At 37.9% G+C, this 20,879-nt stretch overlaps 1 protein-coding gene across 32 annotated transcripts in view; it reads right to left on the bottom strand.

The window, feature by feature from the left end:
- The window catches only part of ZMYND11 (zinc finger MYND-type containing 11), a 117,531-nt gene that overhangs the window by 16,795 nt on the left and 79,857 nt on the right, over positions 1-20,879 (bottom strand). For 21 of the 32 annotated variants that reach the window (XM_005564467.5, XM_005564469.5, XM_005564470.5 and 18 more), the window contains one exon: positions 16,422-16,583. The exons of the other annotated variants lie outside the window; for them this stretch is intronic. In XM_005564467.5, coding sequence (XP_005564524.1) covers positions 16,422-16,583 — 162 coding nt within the window. The remainder of the gene's footprint in view (positions 1-16,421; positions 16,584-20,879) is intronic. 32 annotated transcript variants of the gene reach the window in all.

The following is a 20,879-nucleotide window of genomic DNA, read 5'->3' as shown; positions in this document are numbered from 1 at the left end:
TCATGTAAAAGACATATATGAAACAGTATGCAAAGAGTTTATTAAAAGATGCACTTTTTCTAACATATTTGACAAAGAGAAATCTTGGATATTTGCAAAGAAAAACAGCATCTAATGGAACAAGGTGAGAATTTAAAAATATGTTGTACCTGATATAATATCCTTAGAGGAGTATATATTTTTTCTTTTCTTGGTATTTTAAAACTTAATTTTTAGATTACAAATAATAGACATAAGGGAGAATCGCTTATTTTACAAACAATGTCAATGGCTAAAGTCCTTTGAGGGAACATCTTAAATTAGCAATAATGAATGGTGACTTTCAGTATAACAGTATTCTTTGTTTAAAAGGTGATTTTGGAAATCTGTGTCACTGTGCACAGCTGCACACTAACATCTCCACTTCTCAGCGCCATGGCTCTGCTCAGGAATAACTCCAATTCTTAGTCTAGCCTGCAGGCTAGTTAGGTTCCTCAATTTACTGCACCAAAAAAGTCTACTTTCACATGAAGAAAAAATAGGATTCTACGCATGTTATTTCTAAACAGCTAGGAAATGAGGACAAGTGTGCCTGCTTCCTTAGTCAAAGTCCCTGATGTTACAACAGCCTAAAGGAAGCAAAGGCAAAACACCAGGCACGCAAATGGGATCGGTTCACACTGCAGAGGAAATGGGAAATGGGATCGGTTCACACTGCAGAGGAAATGGGAAATGGGATCGGTTCACACTGCAGAGGAAATGGGTGGTGTGGCCGCTATTTTAACAGATGCTTTAACTTTTCAGGTCACTAGATGACGATTCTCTGACCAATGGTATAATTCTTCCTAAAAGAACTGTAAGCATAGGAAGTCACTCCAGCATACTAAACACAGTAGAGGAAAGGACAAATATTTCTCACATAACTGAACTTTTAGCTAGGGCTTAAGTGAATTGATTATACTTACACACACTGTTTAGATACACATAAAATATCTAAATAACAAGTGGAAACACATTTTACTAGTGAGAAACTAAACTTGACTTCATTTACCTGATGTCTGCACTGCACCTTCCTGACTCCACTTCTCACCTAGGTCCTCTGGCAGTGCAGTCAGTGCTCTCTCCTCAGGCCGCTTTGTAGCCTGTGCCCAGTGCCCACAGTGGCTCTGTTTACGCCGATTACAGAGCAGTTCTTCTCACGCCTGGCCTGGCATCAGAGATACGGACTGAACTTTCATAAAACGCTCTTCTCACGCCTGGCCTGGCATCAGAGATACGGACTGAACTTTCATAAAACGCTCTTCTCACGCCTGGCCTGGCATCAGAGATACGGACTGAACTTCTATGAAACGCAGCTGGCATCACTCGCTGAGCATCTGGGCTGTGATTTCTGGAGGCAGGGCCTGTGATTTCTATTTGCTTGTTCATTTGTTTATTCCTCAGGTGACTGTGATGCATGGCCAAGACAGTACCCATGGCACAGATATGGAATGTAAAGTGCAATGAAATTTCCTGAACCCAGGGTTTATAATCTTGGTGTTTATTTTTTTGGTGTTGGGAGGGGGAACTGATGTAACTTGAGAATTCTCTTTTTGAAAACTAACAAAAGAACTTAACTGAAATTAAAATGAGTTGAGCACAGCCACATGAAGGAGGATATGAAGAACTCACTCAAGTAATTTATTAGCACAGTATTTGGCCATATGCACTGTTTAGAGACAAAACTTTACACAAACACTGAACTCTATAGTTATTAAGTTTGTTTAATCAGCAGCATTGGTTAGCAACTCTTTAAAAAACTTTTTTGAAATTTTAATTGGCAAAATGAAATTATATATACTTGTGGGTACAGTGTGATGTTTTGAAATATGTGCAATGGCGAAATAGGGCTAAATGGTTTTTGTAGTGAGAACACTGAAAACCACTCTCATTTTTAACAAGATCCCCAGTGCTTTTCACACACACACACACATTTGTGAAATACTAGCGGGCACCTCTTGTACACTTGTACCCTAGACCACAATAAAAAATGTTCCTCTGTTTTGCATTCGGCATCTCACACAGGAATGCAGAAGGTGCGCCCTGGATCTGAAGCACGGTCAGCTACTTACTAGAATGGACATCCTTCAGTGCACGGCTTTCTGTACTAAATAAGCAGTGTGATGAACTGTCAGATACAGGGAGGAGAAAAGCTAAGAAGGTCAGAGATTGCTATGTTGTTCTTGGCGCTTATAAAATCTACATTCTTCTTAAAAGAAAGGAGAATAAAAACTCATGCTTCTAGCCACATGGCCTTCTCTCATGCCAACTCAAACTTTGGGTGCACTATTAAAACTGATTTCAAATATCAATATCATTAAAGTATGAATTTATCTAAATTCAGACATAATAGCAATCTACACCAGGTTAGAAGTCTTATAATACCATCAGTGGGGTTCTGGTTCCTTTAATAGGAAACATTATTCAAAGGAAAGATACAACCAGCACTGTTATGTAGCGCTGAAATATAATTTTAATATTCCACTATCGTGCACAGCCTTCCATCAATTCAACAGGACAGGAATCCCTTCCCCTCTGGATCTTAGCTCTAGGCTCTTGGTCCCTTGAGTAGTGACAGCTGGGAGAGGAGGCCTGAGCCCTGCTGACCAGCCTTGCTCCATCCAGCCAAGACCTCTTGCTTCTGTCTCAAGGTACTGTGCACTGCATTATGTGCAGGAGTTTCTTGTTGTTTTTTCCTTTCTGCACGTTCACCTCTCTTGTTTCTAACTCTTTAGAAAATAAAGCAATCCATTGTTTCTATATGGGCAAAGATTATGCACTGCTAGAATCAGAATTTTATATCAGAATTAATATCACTATAGCTAAAACATCTTAACTAGATTGTTCTTTCTTTGAAACGGTAGTACAGAAGTTTAGGTAACACTTGTTCATGTAATTACCCAGTTTAAATAAAGGTCTATATTTAGTTCCTACTCTTTTTAGAGAATTAACATAAATTGTGGATATTACACGCTCTCACAAACTTGGTTCTATCTGTTTAAACATTTTTAAATCAATTGCTAATTTGGTGTAACCATGTGCAAGCAACATTTCCTTATTTTTGGAAAGACAGAATGCAGGCAGTTCATGCTGAGTGCCTTAATTTCACAAAACTAAGTGGTATAATAGAGGATGAAAGTCTGATTTTGTCTGTTTAAAAATGCTTAGAACTAGTTTGCTAGAGTATCTCTTTCCTTCTGAGTGCAATTAAAAGTGGTAATCTGGGCCTGGAAAAATGACTGAGTAAAGCATGAAAGGAAACAAGGTCACCCGGATGGGGCCCACCCCATCTTCTCAACTCTGATGAAACTTCCAGAATTCTTTGAAGATATTGCCTTCATAACTACCCCAGGAGTGTCTTCTACACCTCATTTTAACAAAGCACCATTCAGATTCAGATATCCTACTTACATGTCTATTACAGTAGAACCACCTGGGAAGCCTTTAAGAAACATCAATATCTACTTCTATAAAGTTCTAGAACAGGCCAAACTTACCCCTCATGGAAAATAAGCAGAACAATGGTTGTCTGAGGAGGGGTCGTGGGAGTGGGGATCTACTGGCCCAGGACAAGAGCGAGCTTCCCCGTAGCTTGATGGGACTTGGGTTGCACCAGTGCACGCCTGTCTATTCTTCGAATGGCACCTAAGACTTGTGCATGTCAGTGTATATGTGATTTTACCTCAAAGGAAAAAACCCCACCAATGTCTTAGGTGCCACCCCCGGAAATTCTGATACAACTGGTTGCAGGATGGGGTCTACGCATTCATAGTCCTGAAAGCCCCCAGGGGTTTCCGAGAGGTGTGATTAAGAGCGCTGCCCCAACTGCCTGAGAGACCGCGCCACAGAAACACGGACAAGCACACACTGGTGCAGCAGCCCTGATTGTAACCTGTGCTGGTCTTCTGAGATGTCAAGTGGTGTGTCTTCACATGCTCTTTTAAAGGGATCTGGAGGTTAACCTGAGTTTTTATTTTGAATCCTAACTTACCAGCTCTAGGACAGTCTCAATCTACTCAATCGCACAAAGAGGAATACTTCTCTCATTTATACGCTAAGGGTGCTATGGGGGTTATGTTTTAAGTATTTGGGTTTTTTATTTTTTCAGTTATTATAGTTAGAAACTTCAATGATTTGGGCTGTATAGAAGGACTGACTAAAAGGAATTTCACAGTCAAAGGAGATTATTTTGTTGAAAGCTTCTATGTTCCTTTTATTTACTTGTTGCCCACCCACCTTTTCGGTGATAAATGAGGAATCCTATTCCAGACACCATGAAGCCCTTCTCAAGCACTGCTCTGTGATGGGCCTCACACCACCCCAGGGAAGGCCACAGAGGCTGACAGAAACTGCTCCCAGATTCACAGGCTGAGGCGCTTTCTCGGTGAACTGACACAAACAAACAAGAGGACTCTCGACAGAACCAAAATCCCTCCCAGTGATTTGTAGGAACAAAACATTTGCTGTAAGATGCTTTCACATTTGATAAACTTGAGGGTTTTCTTTCCAAGACTTTCTAGTTATAATTTAGAGACTTGGCATTTCACAAAAGAAATCAACAGGACATTGCACACTCTGTCCCAGGGCTGTCCAAGGAGATTTCTCGGGGTTTTTAAGGTAACAAGCTGTGGAGCTGCTTTCTGTGGCGTTCACACTGAAGGGCTTCAGCTGGCGCCTGTCAGCCAGACCAAAACATTGTCAATGACTTGAGAAAAAGCTACAACTAAGAAAGAGGTAGCTTCTGAAGTAAACTAAGCAGATAGCTCTTGACAACAAGGTCAGAAAAACATTAAAACAATGCTTTATAATATGTACAGATTATTTCGGATCCAAATCTTTCTCAGGCTTTGAAGAATTATTCCTATTCTCAATTTGCAGGCCTGAGGATTCTTCAACCAAGGCCTCCCTGTAACAGGGTTCAGGTCAGAATCCAGAGTTCACATCACCTGCTGGCATGTGGGAGTGACTGTGGTTAACTTTGACAAGTAATCAAGAAAGAAACATTCTATGGCATGGCAAAGTTGTTGTAACTACTTAAAAGTGACAGTAATCACAGATCTGAAGCAGTGCTGTAGATGTTTATGGAAGAACTAAAGTACATGTTGAGGCTGCCCTCCTTTAAGAAAAAAATAACAGAAAATGTGAACATCTTGAACAAGGGATTCTTAAGCCCCAGGCTACACTGAACCAGATGCCTCTAGGTAGAAAACAGACAAAGCATGAATCAAGTAACAGACACACTTGGTGCCCTTCGGTGTTTCTGCCTGGAAGACACTATTGGCCACTCCTGATCTTGTCAAAGTTTATCCATAGCTGACTATTGATAATGATGCCCAAGGATCATTACTTAAAGGAGCATTCAGGACTAAATACCTTTATTAGTACAGAATTTTCAGTTCTTTATAGAGATACAGTTTTTCAGTCATAGAAACCTATTTTGGCAGAAAATGAACCTGTGGAGATCTTGGTCATTTCGGTTCACTGAGTATCCAAAAGCAGGAAAGAAGTGCAAAATTGGAAATCCAGACTTCTTTTTTCAGACATACTTATCTATGCAGCTAGAGTTCACCTCAGCCAAGTCCCCACGTCTGTGATTAAACGAGACAAGGGCTTCAACCTTCCTTGGGCATTCCCAATATCCAGAATATTCTTTCCACAGCAAACTAGACCAAAAGTCAGGAAACATTTTATGGAAAGGGCCATAGAGCAAATATTTTAGGCTTTGCGACCATGTGGTTGGTCTCTGTCTTGACTACTTAGTTCTGCTGTTGTAGTGACAAAGCAATCATGAGTAATGCACACATCACGAGTGTGGCTGTGTTCAGAGAAAACTTTTGGATACTAAAATTTGAATTTTTTATAATTTTCACATCACAAATTATTTCTCTTTTTTTTTTTGTTTTGTTTTGTTTGTTTGTTTGTTTGAGACGGAGTCTCGCTCTGTCGCCCAGGCTGGAGTGCAGAGGCCGGATCTCAGCTCACTGCAAGCTCCGCCTCCCGGGTTCCCGCCATTCTCCTGCCTCAGCCTCCCGAGTAGCTGGGACTACAGGCGCCCGCCACCTCGCCCGGCTAGTTTTTTGTATTTTTTAGTAGAGACGGGGTTTCACCGGGTTAGCCAGGATGGTCTCGATCTCCTGACCTCGTGATCCGCCCGTCTCGGCCTCCCAAAGTGCTGGGATTACAGGCTTGAGCCACCGCGCCCGGCCAAAATTATTTCTCTTGTCATTTTTCTTCAACAATCTAAAAACATAAAAGCCATTCTTAGCTCACAGGCAGTACAAAAACACAGGCTGACCCCTAGAGGTTGACTAAGTTTTGTGAAAGCAGGGCCCATAATGTCAATTTCAGCGTTCTTTTGCAACAGCCATGCATAGGACCTGGCACACAGTAAATGTTCAATACGTATCAGTTGAATTGAACTGGTGACACTCATTACTGTGTTCATTGCCTACTAGAGAAACTGTTCCATGCAGTTAAACTCAAGAATATGAGGACCCATCTAAAATGGGAAGCAGTTACACCCAAGTCTGTGTCAGCATATTCTGACCAACATAAATCATTTTATTTCTGATGTATGAATCATTTCATTGCCAGAGGACACTGAAATATCAATTGCTGACTTCTAACAATCAAGAATAATGTCACCAAGAGCTCACTGAAATATTAGTGAGCATAGCCACCTACAGTACTGACTGGAAATGTAGATTCCTGAGCCTTATCACCAGAGCCTGTCTGGGGTGGAACCCTGGAGGCTGTTTTTTTTTTTTTTTTTTTTTTTTTTTTTGGAGACAGAGTCTCACTCTGTCACCCAGGCTAGAGTGCAGTGGTGCGATCTCAGCTCACAGCAAACCTCCGCCTCCAGGGTTCAAGCGATTTTTCTGCTTCAGCCTCCTGAGTAGCTGGGACTATAGGCAGGTGCCACGACGCCTGGCTAATTTTTGTATTTTTAGTAGAGATGGAGTTTTGCCACATTGGCCAGGCTGGTCTTGAACTCCTGACCTCGTGGTCCGCCCGCTTCGGCCTCCCAAAGTGTTGGGATTACAGGCGTGAGCCACCGCGCCCGGTGGGAGGCTGTGTTTTAAACAAGCACACGAGGTGATTCCTGTACAAGTGGCCTCTAGATCTTATTTGTAGAAATACTAATCTACATATAAATTACCTGTATCATCTTAGGGATTAAACAGCTCCTCAATCTCCTCTATAATTCTAATCGCAGAACACAAAAGAATCAAAATAAATCCTCTTAGATAAAATTCTCTTAGATAAAATTTATTTTGGTTCTTTTGTGTTCTGCAATCAGAATTATAGAGGAGATCTAGGAGCTGTTTTTTAATTTATTTTGATTCTATGTTGTTACAGAAGTCAAGACACTCTGCAATATCCTCTAGACCCACTTGCAACAATGGAATATAAAGGAAATAACACAGAATTTTTAAGAAGCCCCAATAATTGAGACTTTAAAAGTGAAGCTGGTCTAGCGTAAGTGGTGATGAGTTACCCTATCCTGCCCCTTCTCCCTTCAAACCACTAAGACTCAAGTAGCCCATCAATGAAAATCATTTTCTAAAACTATTTTCTAAAAATATACTCCTGCTCAGTTTTTTCACTCCCAGTACTGACACACTGAAATCACCTACCTATTAGACCAGAAGAACAGTACATCACACCAATTGCTGGTGTTAATGGTAGAAAACTTGACCTACCCACTTCTCCTCTGGAACGAATCACACTGAACTACGCAGGATTCCATAGAGCCGCACCCTAACTCTCCCACACAGACTGTCCCAACAGGTATTTGCACTTGAGCTTGAGAGCAGTTTTTTTAACTTGTAAGAATTCAAGTTTAAAAACCTCCTCTAAGCTATCACAAATATGCCGTATTATAGGTAAAAGTAGGACCTCAAGAGAATTCAAGCTACTAAGAATGTCTCAAGGTAGATTATTAGAGCATCCTGGCAAAGAAGACTCCAGTCACGGGCCACTCCCTAGTCAATAAGTTAGTCCTGTAGAATCACTGACGCACAAGAATTGTTCATCCAGATTTACAAAATGCCACTGAATACCACTGTGGCTGTATCTATATTTATTAATTTTTACAAGGCCAACTCTTTCTTCTCTAATGGAAGGTAAATTTTCATTAAGATCAAGAGTTCACATGATATGAGCAGCTTCGTAGCAGCCAGTCTACTACTGGGCTGACTTAGTAACTATGAAAGCATCTCTCAAATATAGTCTACAAAACAAACTGCGACAGAAAAACATGTAGTATTTCTAAATCCACTATGCCCACAGGTTCACACACACACACAAACTGCTAAAATAGCATTTATCTACAGAGCCAAGGGTGCTATGCGTATCAGAAATTTTATCATTCAATATTAATGCACTTTTTCTGGTAACTTTACCCCTCGGTGGTGTGCTATACCACTTAGAAATAGGAAAGGGAAGTGAGAAAAATTTTATGGAACACAGGTTTTGTATCTACTTGTTCCTTTCCCCTTCTACATAACACTAGTCTCTAAAGGAAGAACAAGACTGAACGGCAGAGGCAGAATGCATTCCTCAGCGGAATAAATCTTTCCATTCTTTTCAGAAAATAAGTTAAATGTCTCCGTCTTCAGGTCGAGGCATGAATATTACTTGTTCTTTGATTAATGGGGCTGACATCCAGTCAATGTAAGTACTACCTACTTTCCCATTCCCTCTCATCCCTTCTGCACTGCAGAGGTAACACAAGGAAACTGTGTGTACTTTGTAAATATTTTCAGTTCATCAACTTTGGAAACACTGAGTGAGCTTCTATTTAATCTACATTAAGTTGTAAGCATCCTAATGTAGGAACCAGCCCAGTATCACCTTCTCAATCCCTCAGAGTTAAAAGATAAACTTCAAATAGGATTCTAAAGAAACCACCAAAAGATATATCACAAAGGCCAAATACACCAACATTCAAAACATTTCACAGTCATATCCTTTCTGATCATAACCACCGTTAAATTCACCCCAGGAAGGTAACATGGAAAATTATGTGAGCTTTTTTTCTTCTTGTTTGGGCCCAGATTCGATAACAATACATAAGATTTTACAGTTTTATATTATAGATCCAATTTTTAAATCCTCTGGCTTTATCATTGTTCCCATTATTTTTTCCTCCAATTAAGCTTGTGGTGAACTGCAAATCTGCCTTGTCAAAGTGCCTGGCTCAGACACAATCTTTCTAAAATTAACTTTCTACTTTTGTTAGTATAAAATTATAAGACCCAGTTGTCTTAAAAATTGTAAAAATATTTGATTGATGTTCATTAGTTGTTTTTCAATACTATGTCTACTATTTAAGAAAACAATGGCTTCGATTTCTACTTATTTAAAAATCAAATCTCCATTCTAGATTTGTTAATATGTATCTTGAAGGTGTAAAGGTACTTACATTTGGGGTGAAAATATTAATAAATTTCCCACACTAAAAGATGGTTTATCAGAAAGCAAGAGCAGTTAGAGCTTCATAGATACATAATAAGGAATTTATGTTCAAAGTATTTTCATTCAGCATTTGATCCCATTTTTCATTCTAAACATTATATGTGTATTTTCTTTACTTTTGGAATTTAAAAAGACTGTACTGCCTACATACCCAAAGGCGTGAAAACTATATTCAGAAACAAATTTCTCTAATTTCAACAGAGATTTCATCATGATTTTTTTTCTTTAACCATCTCAACAACAAAAAGTTATAGTACAAATGCCTCAAACATAACCTACCTAGACCTAAGTCAACACTGGCATGCCAGTGCGCACCCAACTGATAAAGCTCTAGGTGAACTCCCAATGGGGAGTTTTAAAAAGTACATGAGGCTTAACATTCCAAGTTAAAATTTAATTTTAAATGCTTTCTATAGACTTCTATGAGTCTATTTTTAAAATATTAACTGTCCTGCAAAACACATATCATTCTGAGTATTTTTAAAAGGGCAGGAGCAAATAAATTTTAGGAATAGTTCCTACTAATGTGGAAGTACTACCAAATAGCTCTCTTCGTTGGATCTCAGTAAGTGCCTAATGGTCAAGAACATGAGTCAGAGAATCAAGTGCTGCAAATTTGGGAGGACTTTTTGGATTAGATGTAGAACCAAAGTATTTTGAAATTAGTAATAAAATTATTCCACATAGATTCTTCTTTATTTCCTCATCTGCATTTTCTTGTGTTTCTACATTTTGTTAAGTGGGCTGATTTTGATTCACCCTACATTAACATAAAATTTAAAACTTGTGATCCTTAAACAGAGAAAAATGCCTTCGGAAACATTTGTAGGGGATGAGTCTTTTCCAGTTTTTAAAGACACACGGGAATAATATGTCCCCTCTGTATTACCTTGACTTGTCTTTTCTGACTTCATTTGATCCTTTTATTTCAAAGTGGGATGTACACCAAAGTTTGTTAGATGATATAAAGAATAGTAATATAAAAATTTAACATTACAAAGCAATTGTAAAATTCCAAGACAAAAGTCCTTGAAGGGATTTCAGTGGAGCGGTATTCCATTTCAGCGGGCCAAGTATGGAAAAGAAAACAGGTAGCTCACTGTGATTTTCCCATTTACTCACTTTCTCTGTAACTCACTTACTGTAAAAGCACATCATACAAAATTTAAAGCCCTAAATTCTATTTCTGAATGATACATTTAGTCCACATATGAAAACTGCATTTATCTGAATTTAAATAGGGGAAATAACATGAATCTACAACTCCTCTATGTTATGAAATCAAAATTCATTTATGTAAGAAACATGCGTATATTAAAGAGGAAGAAATAGGGGCCCACTTTCAAACCATGTCTCCAAATTCTTAACCTAAACAGTGCCAATTATTTTGGGAAAAAAATCTACACTTTGTTTTGCTATACAGTTTTTTAAAAAGCTAATTTGCTGACTTTTTGTGAGGCATTTGAGCAAAAGCAACACTATCAGATGTGATAGCCACTAATCTGTGCAGGGCAGTGTTTGCTATAGAACCTGCTGTGTATACAAGGGAGAGGAAGGGTGGGGAGTCAAGTAGTTGTGTGCTTCTTTAAGAACTCTCCAAGTTGTAACTCTGGCATGATGGGGAGACAAATGCTAGGCGCCTCTCAAGAGGTCGATATTTTATACCTAAAGATGCTTCCGTTGGAGTGGTATAGGCATTGAGAACATGCATGTTCCAAAACTGCACTATCTAATATGGTAGCTACAAGCCACACGTGGCAAACTGAAGTCCAGTTCTTCGGTCTGCAAGTCACATTCAAGGGCTCCACAGAGACACAAGGTCAGCGGCTCACACCGCACAGCACAGAGACCCTTCCCACCACCAGAGGCTCTCGCACAGCCCTGCTCCGTGAGGCAGTCTGCCAGCCCAGCAGGCTGGCTGCCCAGGGCTTCTTATGACAGACTGCCTTGCCCATCACTTACAGTATCATGATTTTCACCAGCAGGCTTGCAATCCAGCAAGCATGGAGCACACGGACACACACACACGTCCAAGCACATGTCTGTCTCTAACCATGCCTTCAAAGTATACAATGACTTTGTAATATGGGAACTATATATATGAAAATGAAGCAAAATTAAAATGAGACAGCCAGTGTGGTGGCACATGCCTGTAATCCCAGCACTTCGGGAGGCCAAGGCAGGAGGATTGCTTGAACTCTGGAGTTCAAGACCAGCCTGGGCAACACAGCGAGACCCTGTCTCCGGAAAAAAATTAAAAATGAGCCATACATAGTGGTGTGCACCTATAGTCCTAGCTACTCGGAAGCTGAGGCGGGAGGCTGGCTTGAGCCCAGGAGGTTGAGGGTGCAGTGAGCCATGACCGTGCCACCGCACTCCAACCTGGGTGACAGAACAAGACCCTGCCTAAAAAATAAAAATAAAAAATAAAAAAATTCATCTTATCAAATACGCAATAAAAAATTGAAAAGTAGTTTCATGTGCTGTTGATGTACATGGGTATAATATTCTGAATAACAAGCTAGTGATTTTATCAAAAATTTAAACGTGTACACTATCCTTTAAACCTAAAAATCCCATGTTAATAAACTTATCCTACCAAAGGTGTTCAGGCAGCATTACATAAATGTATATAATTTTCTATCTTAAAAAAATGCAATGGACTATATTGTGTTTTAAAGGTATTTCTTTTTTGTAAACAAAATCTTAAAATCAAGTTTCACAAAATAGTATGCTTTTCTCATTTTTTTTCCTGGAAAATTCGTGGCTATTTCAGGAAAATAAAATTCAAATAAAAGAAAACAAAATATAAACTTCAGTTTCATTCAGAAATAAATAATAATGAGAAGACTCCTGCTCAGAAGTTGGAAAGGGGGCATGATTTCCAGGATAGCATTTGCATGCCACCTTTGACATTTGACGGGCGTTTCCATACAGAACAGTAGAAATCATGAACGCCTGCTGCATGGGGAACTGGTCAGGTAAGTTACAGCATGCCCTCTCAAATCGTAACAGGTGCCAAAAAAAGGTCATTCTGGGATACTGGTAACAGGTGCCAAAAAAAGGTCATTCTGGGATACTGTCGAGTACACACACACTAGCCACATCCAGTAATGTACGTAAAGTCATGTGGATACAGATACAAACAAAATGACACACAAACACAGGAAGAAGTCTGTGAGAATATTACCTACTATGGAATACGGTTTCTGGGAATTTTGTTTTTCTTATCCTATTCTAAATTATTTGAATTTTTATAGAAAAAATTAAAATCTCTTTTCTAAAACTTAATGAGAGAGATCTCAGTAAAAGTGTGAAACTAGACAGTATTTAAATCTTTCTCAAAGTAAAACCTAATCTGATATTAATAAGCTACTTTTCAATAATAATCTACTGTGTCCATAAAGCAAAAGTTTATTTTTTAGAAAGGCAGACATTCCGAAGAACTATTCTCAGGGTTATAAGATTCTAGAGACTTATTACGGAAAGTCACAAAACTATTTTTGAGAAAAATGCCTATTACTGTCCTGTTAAAACATTTCAGAAATAGATACATAAGATAAAGCTGCTTGAGCTGAATTAAATCTGGTAACACAGGTGACAGCTAGAAGACAGAACACCCGTTCTCAGTGGCGCTTTCAACACTGTAAGGGAGAGACAGGAATGTAAGAGTGAAGAGTATTCCAATCACTGCAAACTGTTAGAAAAGGGCTTCTTTTCATTGTCAGTTTTAGATAGTAATGGTTAGCTTCCATTTATTATTTTTACCATATGAAAATTTGGCTATGGCACCTTATCTTCAACATTCTTTATCAACATATCTAATTAATCCATATTATTTCCAAAAAAAAAAAAAAAAACCCACAGCAGAAAGTTATTCTGATTCGGAACCACAGTTCTTGAGTTTCTGTCTATAGACTCTAAGTTCTCTTAGTCCATGATTACTTAAATCTGGTCACTCTCTTCTTAGATTATTAAAAACGGCTTTACTCAAAGTTTTGACACTTTATTTAAAATTTAAAACAAATCAACCAATAACTTCACCTTAAAGATATTAAAAATTCCATTACAATTTCGAGATTATTATTACCCCTTCTCAAAGGAAAGGAATTGTTAGCACTTATCTTTTACTTGAATACCATAAAACAATAGAATGGATCTAAAACGAATTAATTATTTCTTTGGAAAATTTAAAGCTCAAGATAAAACTCTCCATCCTCACCCTGGAAAACAGGCTTTTTGAGCCTTAGCAGGGAGTAGCTCACAGACCATAAAATGAATGAAATATTCAAGATTTTCTATTGACAGCATCATTTCAGTAAGCACAATTATATAGCAGTATAAAAATATCTAGATTGACAAAGGCAAGAAAGGAGAAGAACAGAACAGAATAGGGTAATCATGTTTCTGTGTAAGCCAGTAACACTGTAAAAATTTCATCTAATCAGCAAAGAGTAGAGGAAACCCAGGCCGGGCACGATGGCTTACAACAGTAATCTCAGCAATTTGGGAGGCCAAGGTGGGCGGATCACTTGAGGTCAGGAGTTCAAGACCAGCCTGGCCAACATGGCAAAACGCCGTCTCTACTAAAAATTCAAAAATTCAAAAATTAGCCAGGCATGGTGGCACGTGCCTGTAATCCCAGGTACTCAGGAGGCCGAGGCAGAAGAATCGCTTGAACCCAGGAAGTGGAGGTTGCACTGAGCCGAGATCGCGCCACTGCGCCCCGGCCTGGGAGACAGAGAGAGACCCCGTCTCAAAAATAAATAAATAAATAAAGGAAACACAGCACGGAATCAGACAACGTGATAATGAGTTCTGACGGAAGAAGTATTAAACACTTTCTGACGGAAGAAGTACTAAACACTTTCTGACGGAAGAAGTACTAAACACTTTCTGACGGAAGAAGTACTAAACACTTTCTGACGGAAGAAGTACTAAACACTTTCTGACGGAAGAAGTACTAAACACTTTCTGACGGAAGAAGTACTAAACACTTTCTGACGGAAGAAGTACTAAACACTTTCTGACGGAAGAAGTACTAAACACTTTCTGACGGAAGAAGTACTAAACACTTTCTGACGGAAGAAGTACTAAACACTTTCTGACGGAAGAAGTACTAAACACTTTCTGACGGAAGAAGTACTAAACACTTTCTGACGGAAGAAGTACTAAACACTTTCTGACGGAAGAAGTACTAAACACTTTCTGACGGAAGAAGTACTAAACACTTTCTGACGGAAGAAGTATTAAACACTTTCTGACGGAAGAAGTATTAAACACTTTCTGACGGAAGAAGTATTAAACACTTTCTGACGGAAGAAATATTAAACATTTTCTGCAAGGGGATAATAATTGTTCAATTCCCATTCTTACCATAAAAAATATAAAATATCTACAAAGAAGCTTAACCTGCCCTTAGAAGTCCCAGTATTTTCGTTTAAGCTATTTACTACGAAAATAAGAATATTAAATACAAAAGAGCAACGGCTGTAGAGACACAGACATACTCCTCAGAGCTGTATTTCCAATTCCTGCGTCCACATTAGGATCCCCATTTGACCAGTAACATTGCCTCTTTTTTTAAATCTCATTAATTTTTTACTTCCCCTAGGGTAAACTTTTACCAGAAAACAGAAGATGTATATTTGCTTTTAAAATGTACAATCCAAATCCACAAGAGAATAAAATATGAATATTAATACAGCTCCTTTGCTCAAAATTGTGAAACTCAGAGCACCACTTACACTAATTTCTTACAGACATTCTTGTGGACTTCAGAGAGAAGGTCTACATATTGACACTGATTTACTCAGACTTAGGGAACTGACATTACTTATTTGGCACTTAGGCATTTGAGTGGCAAGTCATCATTAAACATTTTTTAAAATGCTCTCCCAACTGCCTGTTGAATATGTACATAGCAACGTTAAGTACACTTAGGCAATACAAAGCCACAGTTAGAAGACTAGAACATATACTGTGGTTTGCTCATCATGCTAGTAGGAAATTTTTGACTGATGCCAAAGAGGGAAAATACTGTGAAAAAATGTTTTTTGAAAAAGCAAAGAAATATTTAAATTACACAAGTTATTATAAAGCATATTCACAAACTGGAAATCATCATGAGTAATCCTGACAATGTGCATGGTTTCAAATAAGTATTTTAATAGTTAAGTATAAAATAATAGAGGTTGCAATCAAATAATTCCTTATTACCATCAATGCCATATGTAATATTCAGTCACCACATATCACTCGTATACACATACATACCACATTCTGCAACTAACAATCACAGTATGTATATTCCTCAGTGGGATCAATGAATAAAAGTAATTGTGGAAAGTACCTAGTTTACCTACAGGGCAATTTCATTTTACTTTAAAAAAATAATTAGAATTCTTTATACACGATGTCTCATCCCTCCACCCTCCAAGTAAAATATAAGCAAAAAAAAAAAAAAAAAAACAAACTCATGACAAAAATAAAGGCAACATTACATGGATATAAAATGGGAAATAGCTAAAGAATGCCCCCAACAACCTGCCTTTTGCTAACTGTTTCCTGAATACCATAAATTGTACAGTTTATTACAAAGTAGTTATTGAACAGATGTTAGTAGCTTTCGTATTTCTGATGTCCAAAGGCCATCCATTAAAGTAGTCACATAAGCCAGAGGCAGGTCAGGGAAGGGGAGACGATATATTTTTACATGATTAAAACTTTCTAAATCCACACCCTGAAATATGGTATATGTGTTCTGTGATGTCCATTTATGAGTATCATCATTTCATTAGATAACCCCCACCCTCCAGTCCTTTATCCATTCACCTGGCAAGACCACCTGGGATATCTTTTTGAAGCTATTATGAAATAATTCCAACCCTCTAACCAGCACAGGAAAGCTCATAGGTACTCACCCTGCAAACTGGGCACTGCCAGGGACTACTGCTGTCTCTAAGCCTGAACTCATCAGACAAACACTTGGAATGATACACACGAAAACACAGGTCACATATCAACACCTCTCCAGGCAAATGGCATTCAAAACAATACCAGTCATGATTTTCTGTTTCCCAGTCCTACAAAAAATACAAAATAGTTTTGTATGACATTTTGTCAATATCTGCAATGACTAAGAACAAAATTGAAACTAAATGTCCATCAGCAGTTAGGCATCATAAACAATTTAAAGACATTTACTGTGTTAAAACAAGAGGGAAAATACCTAGAAAGTTGCTGCTTTAAATTTTAAAATCTTTCCTAAACAGTGGTAATATTCAGAAATATCTTAAGATAATCTGATAGCAAAACCAGTCCAAAATGAAATAAGTCCAAAGCCAACTCCAGTTCTAATATTATCTTTCATTTTGAAATATAATCTAAGGAATAATTTCTTTAGTAAACTGAGAATCCCAAACCAACCTATAGCTTTGTATTTCAAATAAACAAACCTTTGTTTTGCTCTGCTTTAAATATATGTATATAACAGTCCTTGACACACCGTGGGAACAGAGAGAATAGTAATAGGTGGTGATGCTCACTATTCTTATCTTCTCATCTGTGGCACTGGATGTTTTATTGAAAATAACCATTAATCAGAATGTCCGTGTTCTGACAGGATGTCAGATTTTCAGAGCTGTTGAATTTAGAAAAATAAATTGAAACTGTGAAACTAAAGGTTTAATCACATTATCCAAAGGAGATTACCACAGAAAACAAAAAGGAAGTAGGCTTGTTTCCTGACTGGGGCTATTCCTAGAAATAAAAGAACACGACTGCAGGCACACAGGCATTCTTCAACATATTCTTATTTTTGACATCTTTTTTTTTGTACAGCTAATACCCTTTAAATATACACAACAAGAGTGTTAGAAGTTCTCTTAATTTAGAATTCATTATTTATAAATATTACTCTTAGCTTTTCTTAAAATATATTTATGCTAAGAGTGATGGGTTAATTTTCAACTTTATTTGTAGATGTGGTAACCGAATGAACAAGGGTAAAGTCCACAGTTAGTATAAACAGGGCCACTTCCAGTAGGGACCGTGACATTCCAAATTTGGGTTCCACCATCAATTTTATTTCTATAAATTGTTATCAATACTGTTTCCAAGGTGGAACAGCTTTACTGTTTTCTCTGATGTCAATACTCCCCCAATAAATGGGCTTCCATGCAGCACTCACTCCATAAGCAGCAACTTCTTTGGACACTAGGTTCAAACGTGTTACTGCTTGACCATGTCTGAGTGCCAGATACGAAGGACTACCCAGTCCTTCGAAAGAGAAGAGGTACATGAATGTCCAAAAATTCATGTCTTCCAACCCACATCCAGAGTCATGGCTAGAGTGCAGTAGTAAATCCTGCAGAAATGTAAACTTTCTGGTTTGCTTTTTATTAAGAAATTGGCAGTCTGTGTTGACCAAAGTAATAAAGAAAAAGACAAAGACCATTTTTAGTTATTTGCTACAGATGTATACACTCCACAAACTTCCTTTGGTAGGGTAATTTCAGTTGGGCTGGAATCTTAAAATACTGATTTTTACACAAAACCCTGATTGCACATGGCAGGAAATAATGTACTCCACAAAGTTGGGCACAATGGCATCACACCGACAACAATATATGTGTATGGTGCTTGGCTGTATTAAAACCGTCATCCTTGGTGTATCCATTTGAGATGGGCTCATATGTAAGCTGCATTTTAGCTATTTCAATTTATCAATTATTATGTTAAAAATCATTGACAAATTAGGTTTTGGTGGAAATAAGATATTCTACTTTTAATTAACAGTACTCTTTCCAAATTTAGGACAAAATATTTCAGGATATTTTCTTCACACTCAGCTGTTTTAAAAACATCCTAAGGGATTTTGGTGGCTTATATTTGACTCAATATTAAAAAGAGAAATTGCCATCTTTCATTACTTGAATTTTTTACATTAATTCATCTTCATGTGCTGGGCAAAATATTCTAGTACTTACTAGGTTAATTAACAAAAGGAAGCAAGAGTGTAATTCCTGTGCATACCTCTGGCCTCTCCACATTACCTTTACCTCTTTGCATCCCTACTCTTTCCCCATCCACCCATGAAATGAAGATAAAAATGGGTCTTTCTTTGATAGGGTGTTTAATTCTTGACCTAGTTTTTCATAACCAATTATAGAAATGAAAGCGTAACTCAAATGAAGTAAAAGAGAAACATCTGGACATGTTTATACGATGGCATATAACCAGCTCCATTCTCAGACAGAAAGTATGGGCTGGGACAGCAGTGCTGTCCATTCTTTTAATCATGGCAATAGCTGTTCAGAATATGCAAAACATGCAAAATCAAGTTCAAAAGTTATTAGACTCTGAACACAGGAAATATTTTCCTGAGGTATGAATCATACAGGCATGTTCATTACAGGACAGGCTGCCTACAATTTGTCTTTTGGTAAATAGAAATCCTTTACATAATGCTTTTTGACTAGCACTCAGACATGTATGTCAAAAACCCTAGGTTTACATTTTCACTGGATTCCCCCAGATGTCATCAGCTACTCTAGAGATAGCCTGAGTAACAGCATATGTGAAATGCCAATTCAAAACATGAAAGCTTTTAAATAGCAAACCTACCAGCACAAAATTCAAAACTAGAAGCCATTTAAAATAGTATGGTTTTACCAAACGAATCTAGCAAGAGTTAACTAAGCTAGCCTAAGGTAAAAGAGAAATATAATACAAAAAATAAAGCAGAATTACAGTAAAATAACATAGTGCAAAATTAGTTCGCCTTGCTTGGGGCTGCTGTCCTGGAGAAAGGCTGCATACTGTAGGCCTTTCAAAATAAAACAAAATAATCTTGGTCTCACACTTAACTTTGCTAAATGTCAGGCAATACACAGGGCTAAAGGGATTTCACACAGGGTCAGACTGTTCATTGTTTCCTATATGATGTGTACTATTTTACAGATGATACTGATAATCTATCAATGTGCTAATCAATAATGAAAAGACAGAAGCATGCAAACATAAAGAGTCATTACTAGTTGTAGAGGAAACTTTTCAACTAACCAACACAAAAGCTACAAATGGACATAGAGAAAATCTCTCCCCAATGTACCATGAAAACCATAATGATATTAGAAAAATATTTTGCTAATAAATTCTGCGCCATTATAAACTTGCACAAGACATGAATGCATGTCTTATTAAAACTGGATCACACTGGATTCTTTAAAAATCGGAAATGATGAATATGAGTGTGGTCAAGTCAACACCTCACCAGAACATGAAATTTATCCAGGCTGTCCTCAGAATCTAGTAGAAAAATCCACCTCTAACAGTAGCCTATTGATCTAAGCCTCTGTCATTCATATAGCATTTGGTTAAGACTCTAGAGCTAGATTGGTTCAAATCCTGGCCCTGGCATTCGCAGTTGTATAATCTCGGGCAGAATGCTTATCTTCTCTGTGTGTCATTTTCTATCTGTATAATTAACAAAATGATAGTACCCAGTCTACACGGTTTTTCTATGAATCAAATGAGTTAATACACAGACAGTCCTTACAGGAGTGCCTGGCACATGTGAGCACCCAGGAAGTGTTCTTATTATTATTATCTACTCAGTGCACAGAACAAGAACTGACCAAGTCACAAAATGATATAACATGCTTATAATTATATATATATATGTGCACATTTCTTTGCTAGGCATTTTAAAATTCATTATTACATCTGTATTTCACACCTTTTTTTTTTTTTTTTAAGACAGAATTTCACTCTGTCGTCCAGGCTGGAGTGCAATGGCGAAATCGTGGCTCACTGCAACCTCTGCCTCCCGGGTTCCAGGAATTCTCGAGTCTCAGCTTCCCGAGTAGCTGGAATTACAGGCATGCGCCACCACACCCAGATAATTTTTTGTGTTTGTAGTACAGACAGGATTTCGTCATGTTGCCCAGGCTGATCTCAAACTCCTGAGCTTGGGCAATCCACCCAAAGTGCTAGGATTACAGGTGTGAGCTACTGCGCCCAGCCCACAACGCTTCTATATGCTAGACAGAGCAAGAAATATTAACTCTGGTTTAGAGACCAAACCGAAGCACAGAAAGAGTTGCTCAGTCAAGTCAGAAGGGAGATATGTGGAAGAACTGTTCGAATAAAGTGTTCTAAAGTATAATCCACTCTCATCAATAATCCAAAAGCAATTTTTAAAGTAATTTCCTCTTTCTACTGAGTAGATAAATATTACACAACCAAGTATGTGTGTTTGAGATAGCATTTTAATGTAGATGCAATGTAAAAATAATTCTCTACAATTCTAGGTTTAGCTTAATTAACAAATTCTGTTAATCATTAGGAGATTAGGAGATAAGAATCTGATGGTTACA

Source organism: Macaca fascicularis, chromosome 9, assembly GCF_037993035.2.
Source record: "Macaca fascicularis isolate 582-1 chromosome 9, T2T-MFA8v1.1".
Classification (NCBI taxonomy): domain Eukaryota; kingdom Metazoa; phylum Chordata; class Mammalia; order Primates; family Cercopithecidae; genus Macaca; species Macaca fascicularis.
Note: the sequence above shows the minus strand (reverse complement) of the source record. Positions and strands in the feature narration are given on the sequence as shown.